This window comes from Mugil cephalus, chromosome 13 (genome assembly GCF_022458985.1).
Source record: "Mugil cephalus isolate CIBA_MC_2020 chromosome 13, CIBA_Mcephalus_1.1, whole genome shotgun sequence".
Taxonomy (NCBI): domain Eukaryota; kingdom Metazoa; phylum Chordata; class Actinopteri; order Mugiliformes; family Mugilidae; genus Mugil; species Mugil cephalus.
The window spans coordinates 8732731-8753148 of record NC_061782.1 but is presented as its reverse complement, the minus strand read 5'-3'; the positions used below and the strand labels follow the sequence as shown (position 1 = coordinate 8753148).

At 46.7% G+C, this 20418-nt stretch overlaps 1 protein-coding gene and 2 long non-coding RNA genes across 3 annotated transcripts; 1 reads left to right on the top strand and 2 right to left on the bottom strand.

Moving 5' to 3' along the window:
* Positions 1-336: 336 nt before the first annotated feature.
* LOC125018944 lies at positions 337-4547 on the bottom strand. Its single transcript, XR_007114007.1, has 2 exons — positions 4238-4547; positions 337-2884 (listed from the first exon to the last, which is right to left on the bottom strand). It is a non-coding gene; the product is annotated as an uncharacterized LOC125018944 (long non-coding RNA).
* Positions 4548-14805: 10258 nt separating this feature from the next.
* On the bottom strand, positions 14806-17355 carry irf2bp2a (interferon regulatory factor 2 binding protein 2a). The gene is made up of 2 exons (XM_047603388.1): positions 16251-17355; positions 14806-15923 (listed from the first exon to the last, which is right to left on the bottom strand). The coding sequence occupies exons 1-2, from the start codon at positions 17077-17079 to the stop codon at positions 15208-15210; spliced, it is 1545 nt and encodes a 514-aa protein (XP_047459344.1). The 5' UTR covers positions 17080-17355; the 3' UTR covers positions 14806-15207.
* Positions 17356-17640: 285 nt separating this feature from the next.
* On the top strand, positions 17641-18660 carry LOC125018943. The gene is made up of 2 exons (XR_007114006.1): positions 17641-18062; positions 18225-18660. It is a non-coding gene; the product is annotated as an uncharacterized LOC125018943 (long non-coding RNA).
* Positions 18661-20418: the final 1758 nt, after the last annotated feature.

Here is a 20418-nt window from a genome sequence, read left to right as displayed (position 1 = left end):
GTTTCTGTTTTACAGTGCTTTTACTGCGCTTTGATGTTGTGCGTCCAGCCTCCAGGCCGTGGACTGGCACCAGGCCACGAAACATTTACTATTGGGCCATGAGGAAACACTATGATTCAACATTATTTAAGTCCAATGAACTTGGCATGGTCGGTCTGTGCTGCACCTTCTCTCACCCTTGTCACACCCACAACAGGCATTGGTGAGTGTCGATACCACTGGTTTCCTTTCTGATTCGATACTGAGTAAAGTTCAGGCTGGTATCCCGATCAGATGTTTTGTGCACATACACCCTAATGTGTCTGGGAAACTTTCAAATTGTAGCTTCATAAAAAATACAACACATCAGAGTCATTTATTTGGTAAATGGTAGCAGCATATGTAGCTATAGCTCTATAATATAAAAGAGCTAATACTGTAAAAGTAAAAACAAGCAGAGGACACAGTCATACAACATATGTGAAAATCGGAAGTATCGATATTTTAGTATCGATCTGCACGTCACTAAAACTCACCTGATGTGTGTGTTGCAACCAGCTGCCTAGCTAGCTTCCCCATGATAAGAATTTGACTATCACTTCCAAAATGTGATGCATTTGTGAACGTCCTCTGCAAATTGTTCATGTCAGTGCAGGAAGAAGATCGACATTCGTGAAGCTCGAATGGTCCCAAGGTTTGGGAGCCCTCACGCTCGTTATCTTAGCTTAGCATAAAGACAGAAAAAAAGTCAAAACATTAAGTGCTTGCGACTTGTGAGCTTTTCTCACAATGGTAAAAAGTGATAGTCATACTAAACATTTGGAGGCCATCGAGGCTAACGGTTTAGCAAGCTAAAAATAATGTAGGAATTCAAAAAAAGCCACTGGGAATATTAATATATTCAAACACGTCACAACTCTTGACCTTAGGCCTTAGAGTTTTTTTGTTAACACATAAAATACAACCCCATTTTGAAGGCAGCAACAGCTCGAAAAATCCTAGTATTTGTGCTGAGCTAACTCAACCGTCTCCTTAATGTAGCCTCACAGTCAACCTCTGGTTCTCGATCTTTTCATTCGAGCATCATCAACAAAGGAAATCCCAAAATATCCGACTTATCCTTCAAGACAAGACATTTCATCCCGTGAATGTGTTGTTACAACCATCTTTCAACAGCTTACAGCTCAAATGTGATGAAAATCCAAAGTGACTAGCATGATAATAAGGTCAACTAAAAACAACATCTTTCCCCGTATAAATCACATTAACAAGCGTGGCAGAGGGGGGGGGCGGGGGGGTGACGATACATAACGTTTCCAACGCGCCTCTTCTTTTGTTGCAGAAAGCTTAGCGCGGTAATCCCATTTTGATCACTCGCTGCATTTGAATTTTTAATCTCAGGTAAAGACGGTGTGCAGCCTCGCTTATTAGGATGATGTTAACATGTCGCCCCAGCCTTCGTCATCAGGCAATAAAGTGTCTGTTTTGTTTGTTGTTTGGATAAAGGCCCGTCGGCTGGTTACTAGGCTAAGATTAATTGCAGCAGTTGAGGTGATCTAGTGCTTTGCTTGGTCATGTATTGATGGAGGCCGTTTGGCCTGTTTAGCCCGCTAGGTCTTTGGGGAGTTGAACATTCAGAGGAGCCTAAGGCCAAAGTCTGACGCATCTATCATGAGGATTACATCACTTACACCATCAAAGGTCGGCTGCATTAAGCATTTCCTGTATGAGAGTGTCATTATTTCAGGCAGTTTTCAGGTGTGCAATGAATTGAAGAAATGTCAATGTGCTTTCTTGCAATATAATAATTTCTCTGCAGCCTGTGTTCTGCCTCGGATAATGATGATATAATAGAGCACAGATCATAGTGCCGCAGCGAGCACACAGAGCGTGTAGCACAGCCTCCCAACGGGAAGAAAAAACAGACTCGGAGAACAGTGAACTCACTGTACTCTATTTTTGTGTTATTTGATGAATGCATGCGTGTTTTGTGTTTGTGTTTGTGCGAGGGTTGCCAAGTGCAGGTGTGTGGGCGTGACAGTGAAACAAAATCAATGCTCTAATTGGTGTGCACCTCCTGATGAAGCTATTTGAGACTCGCCAGCCCAGAGGTCACGGAGAGAATGAACCATGACGATGACATCACAGCCGAGAGCACAACAACAAACGCAGTCTTGTTGCAGCAAAAACAAAGGATGTTTGTTTGCGGCCCTTTTTTCTCTTTCAAAGCTCCGTCCTGTGAGTCGAAATTGTGACGACACAGTACACTGACCTTTGTTTCTCGGGTAACAGACTCTCTCTGTCAGCCACTGTCGGGTTGGGGAGGGGGGGGGGGGGGGGGGTGCTGTGAGAGTGACCCTTTGGTGTTGAGTGCTGATCACATGAGAGGCTAAAATAACAAAGCGGTCTGATTCGGGTCTTTGTCTACACACAGTCATGTGATTCAGACCTCCAAAGAACCAATGTTGATACATAATCTATTTGTCATCTGACTTAAGGAGAAAATTAGCGGTCTGGTGAAATCACAATGCATAATGGGTTTAACACACAAACACACGGGTCATTTCCCGCTTAAATAAAGACACACACTGTTGCTTTCATGTGGTTCAAGGATACTCAACTGAAAGTTGAAAACACGCTCTAGAATATTACAAATCTCATTAATGGGTTTTGTCGATGGATATGTTTTAAAATGCTGTGAAAAGGCAGCAAATTTGCATCACGACTCTCATTTCCAGCCCGACCATAAACTGCCTCTTTAACGTCCCAGATGTCGGGGATAACAGCATCAGTGAGTCAGCACTGTCATCCATCCTTCTAAGGTTATTGACAAACTCCGCCGAGGATAACATGACAAAGAAGCCGTTGAAGTCCTCTGTCTCCCGCCTCTGCGCCGAGGTGCACGCTGTTGTGAGGAGGAACAAGATGCAAATTGCAGTGTCAGACCAAGCATGAAAATGTGTGCGAAAATGATTTATGGAGCAATCTGTGAGTATTCCTCTTAATTAATATAGTGTCATATTGTAACGTGGACGAGGCTTCTCGGATGAAGCGCGGGACGAGGGGGAACGATGGGAATCCTGAACAGTTTTCAGCAAGTGGCAAACAAATAAATCAAGTGGTTTTCAAGGTGTGAGCCGCAGGGGACGTGTAATTAAGTAAATGACACGGTATCCTTCTCTCACATGCCAAGCCGAACGCGCCGTGCTATTACGACCACGTGTGAGTTGAATGGAAATGGGAACGCGACGTCTGCGCAAAGATCTATGATAACATTTACAACCAGCAGAGAGTGTTAATGGTGGTGCGATGGCTGACGTTAACGTTACGGGCATGTAGCAGCTGCTGACATCCAGCAGGTCCTCTAACAGATGCACGGTAATTTACAATTAAATGGAGTGACTTGAAATGCGTGCATGACCAACATCACGAGTGAAAATCAATATTATGGGCCATTGTAACAGCTAGTGAAAACTGGAAAAGTAAGCGAACACTAGGAAGAGATTAAGATTGTTTTTTGAGGAGAAATGGGGCAGCCTTCTTGGCAGTGCCTAGCTCCTAGTTAATCCAAAAACAGGCAAAGAAATTATGCATGAGAGGAGCTGAGGTGGGTCGGCGATACCAAGTCAGGCAACTAGCAAACCATCATGGCAACCACCTCTCGCTCAAAGCAGCAATTCCCTTAATTATCGGTGACTTTAAGCCTCGATGTATCTTAGTTAGCTAAAAGGAGAAATTAGCTATAGCGATCCAAAGTACTTTTTTGTAAATATATTTCTTTATCTTAATGTAACGTTGGTCATTTTAACATGGAGGTCTATGGGGATGGGTTAACTTTTCGGAGACAGCCTCAAGTGGCCAGTTGTGGAACTGCAGCCCAATGGTTGCAGATTCTTACAGATACAGCCTTAGTCTAGAAAGACAAAAAAAAAAAAAAAAAACATTATTAAATATGTATATTTTAAATCGTGGTTTTTGCATTTCACTTTTCATGTTATGTATTGCACAGTGACTTTGCTTCTTTACAAAATGTGATGGTATCGTTATTGCTCTTTTATATACTCTTAGTCATTGTAATCATAGTAATATTCCTGGAGAGTATATAATTTGCTGGTGTCAAAGTCTACCGCACCTTCTGGTACTTTGACATCATAACCGTATTGCGCTAAAGCCCAACTATCGTAACGTAATGAGATTACAAATACAATGATGTCATCAGAGTTTGCCCGATAAAGAGCCGCTGATAAAAGAGCCTTACCTCAGCGTGGCTGTCGAGAAGCTGTCAATAACTTTCGATAAATTCAGCTGCAAAGTTCAAACTCCACCTGCTCGCGAAGATAAGATGCTTAATGGGCCTTGAGGTCAGATTTGTTTTCGGCAACGAGAGTGAGCTTTGAAACTGGTGATGAAATGGAGTTTGGACTGTATAAAACTTGGAGCATGACAGGCCATCAGCAGCCCCTCCCCGCGCGTACCAAAAGGCAGCCAGGAATACCGCCAATCATCGGAGACAGGGAGCACGTTGAGCCTTTGTGCTCATGTCCGTGCCCATCGCTCAGCCTGGTACCGTCAGCAATTCCGCACCCCCTCAGGATTCCTATGAAGCCATGTGGCAATGAGGGTCACATTGCATTCTGGGAGAAACGCTCTGCTGAGATCCCCCTCCGGGCACACATCCCCCCACCCACCCACCTCCCCCCTTCTACACACACCCAAATCTACCCTCTAACAATCTTGCCCGGCCTCCTCCAAAAATTCCTCGGCCCCCCAGGGCACCACACAACCCAAAATAACAGGACACATCAGCACTTTCATCTGCATCCCCGAGCAAGCTCAGACACTGCAGCAGCAGCTGTTAGACCACTCGCAGGCACACAGATAGAGTTCTGAAAAAGTACTAAGGTGCTATAGTTGGCACACCCCCTTCCCCCTCCAGTGATACGAGCACAGACGGAGCCAGACTTGGATAAGAGTGCCAGGGTAGGTGTGGCTGACAGACTTGTCCTTTAGCTGTCCTTCAGCCACACAGAAGAATTCACCTGAACAACCACCACACAACAATAATGCTCAGTATTTGCCATCGGTGTCTTATAATCAGGCTGTCGTCAAGCACTTAGATCGTGACTTCATCAATGACAATTTAAGAGCGAAATATATTTGCACCGTTGAACCGATTCGGTCTTCCTCTTCATTTGCAAATCGTGGCCTATTAATAAAAAGCCACAGTAAAGGCAGAGATGAGAATACTACAGAGACAAAGGGGAAGTCATCTCAGCCATGCTGTGGCCACTTTAGACCGTTTGAGTAACAGAGTACGTGCTTTAAACTGAGCACAATACACGCCGTTCCGGATCGACGCATCGAAAGCAGTGAGATAAATGTATTTTACTTTATCTCTCCTAAATGAAAAAGGCATCGCAGTGTCTTCAGAGATAGCGAATGTAGCTTTGATCAAGGTCACAGCTTGAGACCGTCTGATTAGATCGCCGTGGCACTTTGTGGCTCAGAACCAATGACTTATGTTGCAAGTTGTGACTTTGCAACAGAGCCACTGCGCCGCCTGATGTATCTGAGGTCATTCTTTCACGATGCCTGACAGAGGAATATAGACCTGCCAGCAATAACTCACAGCCGAGCTGTTCGCCGCAGGCTACAATCACCAACCTAATAACATGAGCAAGGAGAACACAGACATTCACGCCCTACAAAGCCCACAGAGGATGTATTTTGATCGCGAAAGGCTCATTTGGAGATGTTTAAATTCGGATATTACAACCATGTATTTTCATTTTAAAGCCAGTTTCCAACAGTAATCATCGATGACTAGGAGACTAAGATTGTGCCAATGCTTCTCGCATTTCCTAGAAGCTACATTTTTTTTTTTTTTGTGTGAGTATTTCTAAAAGTATCTCCCGTAGGTGGGTGAAAAAAAAAAAGAAAGAAAGAAAGATAGAAAATACCATGTGCTACTGTTTGTGTATGTGTGAGGGCAGATTCATCCAAATCAACGCCTGACACATCTGAAACCTACCACTCCGAATCCGCCACAACTGATGATATTTTTTAATTATTTTTTAGGGCAGTTTGCTGAGCGAAACACGTGCGGCTGCGTTCACATTTGGGAAACCACGGAGGGATCACGTCCTTGCCCTTATACCGGCTCCCACATGCAGGCTGGGTGCCGTGTGCAGAGGGCGGCTGAGATCTGTGGGTGTTTCATCATGTTCCTCCCGGTGCCGCCCTTCGCTGGACAGGAGAGGGGCACAGTTTTACCGTGGCATTTTAAATTTAACAGAAGAAGGGGTGGGCAGGCTGTGGGGGAGGAGGGGAGGGGGGGTGTACGGTTTTCCTTGGACTGTGTGTGCTCTCCCTGTTTCCCTGGCAACGGCCATATTGACATGCTGCAGTGCTGCTGCTGCTGGAAGTTGGCGTGCAGCCAGGAAGCACCCTGCCTGCACACAATCTCACATTCTGCCTTTTGCCAGCACTATCACTCCAGCTTCACGCAATTCTCGTCTCACTTCTTTTTTTTTTTTTTTTTTTGCCTCCCCAGCCGCCCCCCCCCCCCCCCCCCCCCCTCCCCCCACCCCCAATCCCATCCCATCTCGGCGGATTTCTGAGACCAGCTGAACGCCAATCGGAAGACTAATAACTTGGGTGGATTGTGTATTGTGCGATTGTTGGTGGGGGTTGTTGGGCAGAGAGGAAAAAAAAAAAAAAAGGAAAGACGGCACGACGGGGTGAGCGAGTGAGAGCCAGAGAAAAACATGGAGGAGGGAGGGGTGAAGTCTGTGCCATGCAGTGCTTGCATGTTAAGATGAATAGAGGGAAAGGCGAGCCTCGTGTTATGTTACAAGAACATAGTAGTGGCTGGGGGGGAGGGGGGTGGGGGGGTTGGGCTCTACATCAACAGATGGATAAACCCGGGAGAAGAATGCGTGCCAAGCGCCAAATGTATCAGCGGCTTGCTGGGGCATGAAAATGTCAGGTGTCAGCGGCGAGCCACGCGGTCGCTGCTATTTATACAGTCCACCATGTGCCGAATGTACACATAAGGCCTTGTGAACGAGGATGACGGGGGTTAAGGGTAGGACTATTGCCAGGCAGAGGAGGAGGAGGAGGAGGAGAAGGAGGAGGAGAACGGGATGGATGAGTGGCTGACTCACCTCTTTATCAGCCATGGATACAGACGACGGCCCGAGAGGAGCCTCCATTGCCTTACGCGTTCCCATGGGTTGGGCAGAAAAATGTCAACACCACAGAGGGTTGTGCACGACTAACAACCTCATGTATGGATAAGGTCTAGTGTTATCTCCCGAGCAGCAGCGCTCACACACACTGCCGGGAAGGCTGTTCTTAGATCGAGGGCATGTGTCGACTGGTCGTTTTGGAGACGTCACAACCCGCACCGCCAGCTACTACCCGACTTCTCAGGTGCTTTGTTTGGCCGCCTCCGTCTTCGAATGACAGACGCACGCAGCTCCGCGTCGACTCAAAGCAATTTAGTCGGTTTCCTACTCTCTAATTAGTGACTGGCTGGTGAACAAGTAACCCCATCAAAACACATCAGTTGGCATTTTGTCACACGGCCTTTTGCAAAGCCCTCGGGGTCTGTGTCAACCGCGTCCTTGTCCAGACAAAGCCTTCTAAACCCGGGATTTCATTTCCACATTGTACCCCGGTGTCCCCTTCATTGTTGATTTTTCCACTATGTGCAAGGCCAGGGCATTTGTACCAGTCTGTTAGGCCCACGTCAAAAGAAAAAGTATCTGCTGTTGATGGCTAGGCCATTCTTGTTATTCATGTCATGCCTGGTGGTTTAGTAGGGCAGGGTGCAGAATTTTCCAGAAGCAGCTGTGTGCTAGTGAAGCTGACAGTGCGCCAGCCCAAAAGGGTTTCTGTCTCTCTCCAAAAATCCCCCCCCTCCCTTCCCTTCCCTTCCCTTCCCTTCCATCAGCATGCTTGGCTCGGTGCCCGGACTTACTCAAACTCACACTCAACCAGAAATATCCGCTCCCCCCCCCCCTCCGACACACACGCACACACCTCCACCCCTTCTCCCTCCTTCCCCTGAACATATCCCTCTGGCTCAACGGAGAAGCTTCCATCACTCCGGATGACATTGGATCATTTTTCTCCCCCTGCACATTCCAGCCAATGAGGAGGACAAGGGAGGGGAGCGGCTGCTGTTTCTGCTCTGTGATTATATCATTACAGAGCAGCAGACATGTATACAGTATATCAAGCACAACCTGTCATTAGCATACTTTATTTCATGATGGCTAAATACAAGTGTGCTTTTGTTGGATCCAAATGGCTGGATCGCCTTTGTGCGAGTGCCGCAGAATTAAATTTGAGAATGCTCCCTCCGAGTGCTCTGAATTTCAATCTATCAACCTTGAGCTATAAAAAAACACCTTCTCTTATTTACTGTACCATTATCCCCCCTCCTGCCCGCCCGCCCGCCCGCCCACCACCACCACACACACACACCCGACACCTGTTGTGACATGCTCTGCCCAAGTCATCAGATACTCCGAAGGCTCTGCTAGCGGGTCTAAATAAACCTGTCCGAGCGGCGCAGTTGTGTAACACCACTCGAAGTCACCGGCTCCAATAATAGAACACACCTGTCAAACACAGGCCCTGCTTGTTCTCCCGTCTGACCCGACCTCCTCTCGCGCCTTAAATCCAACTCAAATGTTCCATGGCTTGGAGACAACGTAAACAATTCTCTAGAAAAAAAAACATTTCTGAGCGCAGAAAACAAAGAGAGGGTGGAGGTGAAAAAGGAGAGAATGGAACGTTTTGACTGGCAAGGGAGGCTGAACAGGGGCGATAAAAGCTTTGTTCAGCCTCTGTAGAGATTGTGCGGTGGCTGCCACTATAAGCCCTGATTGACGACAACATTAGCTCCTACTCAGTTATGTAACATACAAAGAAACTACAGGACGGGTATTATTGTGCATGTGCTTGTGTGTGTGTGTGTGTGGGCATGTACACATGACGTATTCCCAGATAGAAACAAAAGTGACAGGATATCTAGGAGCGTTGTTTTCATCCTCTGACAACTGTACGCCTTCAAGGAGATGAAAGGTGATGCACAACACACGGAGGATCTCTCAGGAATGTTGCGTTTATGCAGCACATAAAAAAAAAAAAAAAAAAAAAACTGTCTCAGACATTTCTCCAGGCGCTTTGTTGTTTGGCAACGCCACGCCGAAAGTTTAATTGCGCGGTTGCGGTGGAGGCAGCTGATTTTGTTGCATGCAGACACTGAGCGCCGTGTCCCAGCTTGAACCGGCGATAATTGTCCCGCGGCCCAGCGCAGCCTAGGAGAGGAGGGCGAGTGCGGAACGGAAAAGGGACAGCAGGAAATGAGCAGCCCATAATACATCAGCGCAGATCTGCTGACACACCCCACAGACCGAGCCATTCATCAGACCACCGGCATGTCCTCTCGTCAGGGAGCTCAGACCAACGGAGCAGAGCAGGCACGTGGTCAGCCCAAAAAAAAAAAACACTTTTTACGGCATCGCACCACCACGATCTGTGTAACGTCTCTATCGTGAACACGGGCTCAGTTCTGTTTCTCCCTACATGGTCTCTGTGTTGTTGTTCGGCTTTGAATGCGGCGCTAAGATGGCTCTCACGCGGCGCCACATCCATTTGAATCCCTCGGCCCGACTAAGTAATCATCTCCAGGCTGCGGAGGAGCAGTTAGTCACCTGCTACCCCGACGCTTTTACACACAATAGCCACCACAAAAGCTCCAGAGTCACCCAACAGACAAACAGACGGAGAAGGAGGAACACGGGGGGCCACATTTCAGACGAGTCAAACACTGCGATGGCATCGCTGCTTTGAAAAGGTCTGACTCCCCGTTTTTCAGAATACACCACGCACGCTGATGAAGTTAATTCGTGACTTTACGAAACACTGAGAGACTAAGGAAGGCAGAGCAGCTGGCAGAGGAATCTTCCAGACTGAGTATGTGCTAGCGGCTCACATGTTTACTTTTAGTGCTGCTCATTTTGACAGCTAACTCTAACTTTAGCTTGGCATGTCGGAGGTGGCAATGAGAACCTTACTACTTGCGGCTGTCGTGCATTTCCCACAGGCCCAGAATGTGCATCCGTGAGGCAGAGTTCAACCAGCGATAAGTGAAATCATTACTTTTTCTTTTTTTTACATTACAGCTTTCGCAAACAGAGGCCCTCGTGGGCTACAGCCATATTGTTATGTACCGAACGCTCTCGATTGCAGGAGATAGCACTCCTCCCCTCGCTCACCTCCTATTTTTCATTTGGCATAGTAGCAGCACGCCATCTTATCAGCTGATCTGGAGCCAGAAGCTAGGAGTAGTTGCTCAGCAGAAAAAAGGAAGGATTGTGCTGGGCTCGGCTATAATACGAGAAAAAGCCCAAATGCTCTTGGATCAGTCCCATGCTTTGTCCTCATCTCTCACATTGCCTCTTTCCCTTGTTCATTTTTCATCCTCTCTCCTTTCATCTTTTTGTCCTACGCCTCCTCTCCTTCCTCTGCATTCTGCTCACTCTCCTCCTCTCTCTCTCTCTCTCTGTTCCACTTATAAGATTTGGCAGCACTCCAAGATCTGAGAAAAACATTGGAGGCATAGCCTCGTTCTGATGTCTGGAAAGAGGGGGGGTGGGCTGAGAGAGAGAGAGTGGGAGAGAGAGCGAGCGAGAGAGAGAGAGAGAGAGAGAGTCCTCATTTCCATTTCACAGAGTTGATTCATAGCAGAAAAGAAGAATACAGGAATATGGAGGGGTTGAGTGTAACCACCAGTCAGAGAGAAAGGGAAATGGAAAGACACGGCAGACACAGATCACAAGAAAAAAACAGAAAAATGAGGTTCACAGAAAGCAATGACTGTGTGTGCAAGACGCAGAGAAAAACATGAAGGACAAAGTGAAGGGGGAAAGGAAAAAAAATGTCCCCAAAATATCTTAAAAATGTGGTGAAATGAAAAAAAAACAAAAAAACATGACCTCTTATTTGGGAGTCTTTGTAAAAAAAAAAATAGTCAAACTCTGCAGAGAAAACACCAAACAGTTCATCTGCCTTTTGCAGCAACTGGGTCTCATACCAGTCTGAGGGAAAAACAGCGCATTTGGCACTCAGCATTGTAATCATCTTAACTTCGCAGGCCTTCATGGTAAACAAGGCAGTCAGATGTAAACCCCCCTCCGCGGGCCGGGCCAAGAATCAGAAGGGAAATTTTACACATCCTGCGGATTCAGCCATGCTCCTCCTAATTGCTGGTTGGAGCTCCAGCTTCTCCCCCGGTGCCGAGAAGAGAAACCGTCATTACTAGTCTCACAGGGGCCCGAGCCCGGCTCCAAAGGGAAACTTTGATTGATGAAAAGAAAAAAAAGAGGCAGATCTGAGCGTGTCCTCGATACAACATTTGCTGTGACCTTGTTTTCCCTGACAGGTCTAAAATTAACCAAGCGGATCAGTTATACTGGGAGTGGAGAAATGTAGACCAGATTCTCCTTTTGGCGCGTCCCTGTCTCTGCTCGCTTTCAGGGGATTACAGCAGCACGAGCATGCCTTTTGATTTATTGTGCTAAACATAGATTCATTAGTGAAACAGCTGGCTACATCGAGTGCTTCGCTGTCTCCCACACATGCTCTCTCCCTCCCCTCCACCTCCACCCACTCGCTGGACCATATTCAACAATTTAATGTAAAAGAAATGCCTTAAGGATTAGGATTCATAGTGTTTTTCAATGAGCACGCTGTCAGCATGCGTGTCACGGTTGGCTGATGTTTCGAACAAAAACATCCATGGATGTGATTATGGTTTAAAGGCAGCGTTTTGTGCAATCATGGAGCGTTCCTTCAGCCTTCAAGTTGGTGAAATCTAATGAGAAACACACTTTCTTTGTGAGGCAGGCAGACAAAGGACACACCTCGTGCTCTCAGAGTTATGACTTTACTATCACACCGAGCGTCTCGGTGCAACGCTGCATGCCGGCCGAGTTAACCATTACAAGGAGAGGCAGTGGGGCAACAGGCCGGCCTATCAGTTATTGCCTTTCACTTAGCTTGATTAGCAGGATTGTGTCAAGTAAATCAATCTTACAGTCAATGAGGGATTTTATGACCATCGATCTAGGTCGTGTGTTGCAGCAGCTTGATAAAGGACAGTCTGGGTTTCCGGGGATATTTCAAAACGCTTGACGCTAATCCCGCAAACGCACAGTCTGAGAGAGAAAAACAAGAAGATGGTGAAGTTGTGGAAGGACGCGGAGCCTACATGGATCTTCACCTGGTTCGGCCTCACACAAGACAAACAAAAAAAAAAGGCTTAACATGTGATATTTTCTATTAAAAAAAAAAAAAAAAAGGTGTGCAGGCAAGAGCACGTCAAAGTCAGACGTTCGTCGGCTTAAACATTAAAAAAATCCCTGGAGGTTCTTGTAAGTAAACAGAATGAAAACCTGAGTCATTTACCACATGATTGTGCCGAAAACAGAGGAGATGATTCATTTAAGCAGTAGTATAAACAAAACAAAACCAAAAAAAAAAAAAAAAAAATGTGAAGAATTTCAGTTAAACTTCATCAACTCTGCGTGACCTTGTCCTGGCTTTACGCTTGTTTACCCAGATCCCTCCAATGATGTTCCCTCCTGCATATCAATCGACTGCACCGGAGCATCTGCTGTGCACCGATTTCACCGGTAGCTACGCAACGCCTGAGCATTGTGTTGTGACAGAACCACTTCCAGGGACACATTATCACTGTATTAGCTGCGGCGCAGGCTATTTTTGTCGCCACTGAACAAACAGGTATTGGGTTCTGCTGCCATAAATCGTCACGGGCAGGGGAAGAAGAATGTTCCTTTATGCCTCGTTGCATCATGCTTCAAGCCAGATTATGGAAACCTGGCTCTCGCTGCTGATAATTGTCAGATGTGGCCATTTTAATTTGGCTGCCAGCACACGGCGCGATAAGGGACAAGTAGGTTAGACAGCCATCCGATGTTTAAAAAAAAAAAAAAGAAACGTATGCAAGTTGAAATATGGAGTGGGTGTGTTGTTGACAAGCACAGCAAAGTGTCAGCCTTTATCAAAGTGGGCTGCCTTTCTGGTTTAAAAGTCCAACTGATAAGATAACCTTCCAGAGAAACGGAAAAAGACGCATAAACAAACAGCCAGCTTTAAATGAACAGCAGGTTTCGCTCGGGCAAAAAGATATTTGGCTTTAGATCAAGACTTCTAAAAGCTCCTGTACGCTGCAAATGTTTTTTTTTATTTTATTTTCGTCCTCGGTTAGGGGACATTAATTCTCCCTGCCGTTGTCAGCGGGGTGCAAAGGCTATGTTTTCATTCAACACCATGAATCAGTCAGTTAGTCAGGGCACCATGACGCTTGTTGAGGAGGAATCACTGCTGAGGCTCGTAAGGGGGGGTGGCGACTTAGGAAATGCATGCAAAACTGACAAATAAGTTCATGAACACCAAGTCAACCACAACATTAAAGCAGAGATATTACAGCTGTTTGTCGGCATTTAATTACAGGCGGGAATGGCTGCCTTGATAAAACATTAGCAGATTATGTCCTGAATAATTACGCAACTGCCTTTCCACACAAAGTCCTCCTCTCCCCCTCCACTAGGTACTATCCTCCATGTCGGGGTCTGCTTGGTGCAGTGTCAGCTGCATGAGGGTTCTTTGTCTGAGGGAGCAAAGAAAGAAAGAAAGAAAGAAAGAAAAAAAAAAAAAAAGAAACAGTCTCATGATTGCTTCTCCTTCGCAGACAGTATCTGCAGTTCGTCACTTAACGACCCCATAAGCCGCTCGTTGCACGCAGAGACGAGCCCCTGCAGCCCGCTCGCCATCACCGAGGCAGAATTGCCGTTTTTTTTGTTTGTTTGTTTTATGGCCGTGCAGCCACGAATCTTTTGCATTCGAATGCATAAAGAGAGCAACGTCGGCGTGTGAGGCAGAAACAGCAGCGTATTTTGCACTGCGAGGGCACACCGAGGCAGAAATCTGTTCGAGGCATGTGAAAGAATGTTGTAGTATCGGTGATGCTAGGAGTGGCGCAATGTACCACAGAGGCTGCTAAAATTGAAAGCACATGGGGTGTTGCTGCAGTGCCAGCGTACCTAATCCATGACTGGAGACGGATTTTTATTCGTCATTCGTGATTTGTCACTTGCTGAGTGAATCAAAACGTGTGATTACTGGAATATTAAAAAAAAAACAAAAACAAAAAACAAAACAAAACAAAAAAAAAAGAAAAACACTTTATAATGTGAGACACAATTACCATACCAGCTCGAAAATATGTGGCGCCACTACGAAGCGTTATTCCGAGGGATTTCAGCAAAAGTCCAATTTTGTGGTTACACAACGTGGTTGCACTATGGTATCATGTTGACATTCATGCACTTTCTCATTACTGACTCAACAGATTCCAGCTGACTGAACATGACTTGGCACCTATTTCTGCAATCAGTTGGGAATGATGCACAAACTGGAGCAAAGTTGGTACAATGTGTCTGGGTATTTTTTTTTTTTTTTTTTGTGCCTTATTTGTTCCAGCAAAGCTTTTCCATGAATCACGAAAAAGGCATGTGTGCAGAGAGAGAGAGAGAGAGAGAGAGGGGGGAAAAAAAGAAGAGAAACCGCCGTCCTGCAGCCTGAAACAGTAGCCTACTTATGTTGTGCAGCGTAAATCAGGTCTCCTGAGCCGTCACAACAAGCCTGCATATCAGAGCCCTATCTCATCATCTGTCCGCAGCCCTGTGCAGCTTATTCAACCCAAATGAAGCAAGCTCAGACAATAAGTTCATACAAGATCAGAAATTGTATTTGGCAATTTTTAAACAAGTGCATACAAGTACAGCTAAAAGCATTTTAGTTTTGCCAAGTGCTCGTAGAGTAGCATTAGTCACATTCTACGTTAAACAGGAACTGCCACCAGACCTAGAAGTACATCAAGAATTTTGTTAAACATCAACAAAGAGGAACGTAGTTCATTATAATGAGTACATACCTTTATCTTCAAAAATATAGAAACACAATGTATTCAAAAATCAAAAATTGTACAACCATGTTTACGAAGTATACTCTTCCCTTGGGTCCAATATGTACAAGTCCGTTAGTTTGTTTGAATGGTATGTATGTGATATTTATATATTTATACTCATATTTTTTGCTTCCCCTCCCCAAAGAAGTGTTCACACAAAATCAAGGGTCCCTCTCCTTTTTTACTTTGACATCTCCTGCAAGGATGGTGGCGATTTCTCCCTGCATGAAAGCCCACGGTACGTTCGAGCCAACCAGGGGACATTTCTCTCCACTTGGACAGTACACTTCACCCGTGGCACCTTGCTGCTTTATGCTTTCCCTCGAGCACGGGAAGCAGAACTTGTGAGAGGGCACAGACGGGCACTGAACAAAGTGTGTGTCCTCCAAACGCTCGTGGCACAGCGTGCAGCACAGGGGTATGCTGCCGGGTACCGAGGAGTCCGGAATGCTTTGGGGGTGCCCTTGGTCCATGCCTGGCACGTGGGGGGTACCTGCACCAGACGCCTCTCTCTGCGCCAGCCGCCTCTGATTCATGGAGGACGGCGACAGGGGGCTGCTGCTGTTCCTCCGGGTGGTGGAGTGGACCTGGTTGGCGTCCTTGGGGGAGCTGTTCCCACCAGCATTGTCTGCCGCCATGATGAGCGCCGCCATGGGGGACTGGCCGTTCTGGGCTGCCTCCGGCGGGGTGGTGCGGGAGTGGGGGGATATTGTGGAGGGGGGAGAGTTGAAGTTTGGCGGGGGAACTGGAGGCATTTTCAGTCCGTCACCGGGCGGCGGTAACCACTGCTGTCCCTCTCCGTTGAGCTTGCCAGGCGTCCCCTCTCCCTCTGGTTCGGGGGACGCTTTTCTCTTCATGCGGGGATGTTTGCCTCTGTCTGGAGGGGAGGGGGGGGGAAAGGGTTAAAGAGTTGAGTTGCACAGCTCACACAAGGAGCAACAATTACACTGGAGGGGAGATGTGCATTTTTTCCTGTTCCCTGCTGCACCACGGGCTACACAACAATAACAAACACAGCAAACGATAAAATATTCATAAATGCAGCTTCGAGGTGCCAAAAAAATCCGACTTTAATAATCATTTGTGCGACATTAACCCGTTACTGGGCTGAAATAGGTAAGCAAAGGCAAAATATATATATAAAAAAATAAATAAAAAATGAAAAATGCACATTACAAACTAGATACTTCCTAGGTTTGCTTACCTGATTTAGAAGCCGTGGCACTGGAATCATAAACCATAGCCCTCATGGACGCGTGGTCCTTCTTGAACCTGCTCTCGAAAGTCTGCTGAGCCATCAGGTCCCTGACCGTTTTGCCTTTGCTCATCCACTCCAGGTCTGCCCTGTTTTTGTGGCTCTCCGAGATCTCCGGCGTGAGGCTGTCCGGTCTGTGCTTCTCCTTCACCTCTCTGTCGTGCTCGGTGCTGGAGACCGAGGCGGGTCTCTTGCCCAAGTCGGCGGGACTACCGGCCGCCAGTGCGGAGGGAAGCCCCATCTGGCCCGGTCTGCCGTTGACGGCGTGCACCGAGGGCATGTTCCCGTTAACCAAAGGCACTAGGTTCGGAGGCGCCGTGGTATTCCTGCGCAGGTTGGGGCTCTGGCGGTTCAGCTCCGGCGGCTCGTCGGGCTTAGGAAATCCATTGGGGACCGGGATGCCGTTCGCCTGCCTGCTAGTCTGGTACTCTGGACCCAGCCTGGGCGGACGCTCGGAAGAGAGCGGGTATCGGTCCAGAGGCTGCGGCGGCCGGGAGCCGGGGTCTCCGGCCGCAGCGTGGTTGATCGCCTGGATCTCCTTCCCGGAGAGCTGCGACTTCCCCGGCCCGGCAGACCTGCCCTCCTGAAACCCGTGAGCCCTCTTGAGCTGCCGCGCCGTCTCGATGACAAACTCGATGCGGTCTGCTCCCTCGTAGTTGACACATCCCCTGCAGACGGGCTCGGTAAAATCCCAGATCATAGCCCATGGCATGCGGGGCAAGTCGCACAAATAACACGACTGCCTCCTGGAAGAAGCAGCGACCGCCGCGGACGACATAGCTCTCTGTCGTCGACCCCCCGAAAAGAAAACCCAAAATGTGCCTTCTTCTCTCTCTTCCTCCGAGCTCCCTTTAAGAAAAACAACACGCACACACACACAAAGCGAACAAAGAGCAAGTTCCGTTCGTCGCGAAAATATATATATTTATATATATATATATTTCTAAAAAAAAAAGCCGTAAACTCGTCCTCAGTCGACTTTTGGAGCAACAAGGTTGAAGTTTTAGAGGGAGAAGTTCATGTCGGTGTGTACTTTACTACGGCTCTCCTCTATCTATCTCCACTGACTCTCTACTACTGGCTCAATGTGGAGCAGTGACGTCACCACTAAACGCCTGCTTCCACTTCAGTTTCTATTGACTTGATTTCTTCGACAGACCCCCCCACCGCGACACCTCCTCTCCACCCTCCACTGCAGCCTCTGTCACTCACTGCTTCTTCTTCTTCTTCTTTTTTTTCCTCCTCTTTTTTTTTTTTTATTTTAATTTAATCACTTGAGCCTCTGCCAACAACACACACGCACACACACACACACAAAAAAAAAGAAACTGCACCCGGTCCTTCTTCACTACAACCACCACCACCACCACCACCAGCAACAACAACAGCAGCAGCAGCAGCTCTACCGCCGCTTCCGACAGAAGGGGGAAGCTCCTCTTAAAATGTGATCAAACCTGCAACCAAAAAAAAAAAAAATATCTGCGAAAAAATGGATTTTTTTTTTTTAATTTTCTTTTTCAACCAAAAAAAAAAATGGTTGCAGATTTAGGAATAGAAGAAAAACCGACTCCTCCGGTTTAGGCTGCTGCCGCCTCTGCTGCTGCTGCTTTGTCCTAAATTCAGAGCATGATCCGGTTCAGGCTCGAAAACGCTCGCTGCAGCTTGTTTTTCTCAATGCACAGACAGCGCCTCGACGCAACGAGCCGCTACTACTACTACTGCTGCTGCTACTGCTGCTGCTGCTGCTGTGCAATGAATGAGGTGGGTCGACCCTAAGAAAAAAAACTCTAATCCATTGGCAATACTTAGAAATACACTTAGACGCAGATATTTATTTTTGTGTCTTGCAGCAGAATTTAGCACGTGCACACAAAGGCTGCTACCTTTTTATGTCGCGTATATATTTTTTATTTTTTCCTCCAGGCTCGCTGCTGCTCATATAAAAAAGGAGAACAACAACAACAACAACAACACAAAAAGGCACCTCCATTAGCCAGTAACCAGGAAGCTCTGTCATGAGGTGGGGATTTCCAGCCAGTGTGTTGTAAACTTGAATGGATTGGGGCTGCAGCATGAATATGGCTCTGCCCACATTTTATTCTCGTGCACTGATCCAAATCTGTCACCGCTAAAATGAAATTACGCTGGATTGAATCAACCATCTACACTCCTTTTTTTTTTTTTTTTTTTTTTAGCGAGTTAATAAATACCTCCCGACACATTAGTCTGAAAGGTTTAACAAGATAAATGGCTGCTGGTTTTTTTATTTTTTTTTTATTTCCTTTTTATGCGAAGGGAAAGCGTCTTAGTAGAAACAGGTCATATGGTAGAAACTCTGCCAAAATCCCCTTAAGTAAAAGTGTAGGTTTGAACTGGAGGAGTGTCCCAGTGGTTCAGATTCCTCCCTCTCATCTGGGCTCATTCCAACTCATTGCAGCTTAGCCCCGGGCTCTGGGTGAGGCAATGCGTCTGAAACCTGCAGACACAAAGCAGGATATGTTTGTGCAAGTCCATGTGACGTTGGAAAGAGGAAGCAAGATGTTTAGTCACGTACCCTCATCCGCCTCACCCATCTACGGAACATCAGGCCATTTGGCTCCGTGCCTGGGGCCCGTGATCATGCAACTGTGGCATGAGGCTTTTCTTCAAAGGGTTTCCACAAACAAAAAGTAGCCACTTAAGATCTTTTCACACATATCATATAATTGCAGCACAGTTTGCACAGCCTCTTTTTTTTTTTTTTTTTTTTACAGCTGTCCTTGTAAAGCTGCCAATGTACAGTATGAAAGATAACACGTTCCAGTGCAACACAATGATATTTCCTCTTGAGGAGTTACAGACGTCACAGGCTTTCAGTGTAAACTGCTGCATTAGCACGGCACTTCCCATCGGCTGCTCTCTCTCAAATCTCAGTCCTTGTTGGGGCTGAACAACACTAGGAAGTGTTGTTAGGCTTCATGACACAGTTAGGAAATGACTGTCGCGAGGGGGCAAAATAAACAAATTCCATTCCTTGAGATTGGTGGGAAACGGTTGCCTTTGATCCCTTTGGTTGCCACTCGGTTGATGTTTGTGTGAGAGAAAAAGCTACACGGCCAAATAGCTAGTTATGCAAGGCGGGAGGCATGCTGAGATTCAATTAAATCCTAAATGACCTGGTTCTATAATAAGAAGATCCTCGGAATCGTGTATTAAAAACAAAACAACAACAAAAAAAAAATATACAGAGGCTACAAAGCCAAATCAGAGTTGTGCCGAACCGCGGCGGCGACGACGCTCAGAAGAGAGGAAGCCAGACGAGCACAGATGGCTTTGATTGGCAATATGAACCGTGTATACAGTGAAAATCACCACAGTGTGAGCCGGACGGCGTCCCATCACATTTCAGTCTAGCCTCTAAACCAGACGGCGTGCGGTGGCCGTATAATGTAGATTCGAACAGTTTCGCCTTCTTTATGCAAATCGAGACATGAGGCATCTAAATAAAGAGCGAGAGGTAGGTGACGGCCAGGGGAATACCCAGCATGTGACAGAGTCGCGGGCCTGATGAGATGACGTTATTTTGGTTTTATCGCTTTCTGGGCCCGTTCAGTTTTATATTGGACATCTTTTATTCATGGGAGGGAATCATTAGAAATTCCGTGTGAAGTTTTTTTGTTTATTATTATTATGATTATTTCCGCTTGTGAGCCGAGAGAAGCACTGAATGTGTCATCTCTTTCCCTCTCTCTGCCCCCCCCATCCACCCCCACCCTTACAACATTTACATTATATAACCCTTTTTTTTTTTTTTCTCAGAACAAGTGCTGAGGCGAGCACCAAACTAAACTGTAACATGTTGCACCAAGATGAAAGGAGGTTACGACAGCACAGTGTGAGGACATATTACTGAAGTTAAGCAGCTGCTGTAGTGAGGCCGTGTTATAGATTAATGGCTGCGCGGAGAGGCAAAGGTTGGAAGATATACGCAGGGTAAATACGAGGCCTGCCGTGCATGCTTCATGGAGTAAGAGGCGGCGGTAACCATAGAGATTATCACAGTACCCTAACTACCTTATATATCCTGTTTACGGTGCTATTTTTAGCCGTAGTTTTGCGCCGCAAGGATTAGAGCACT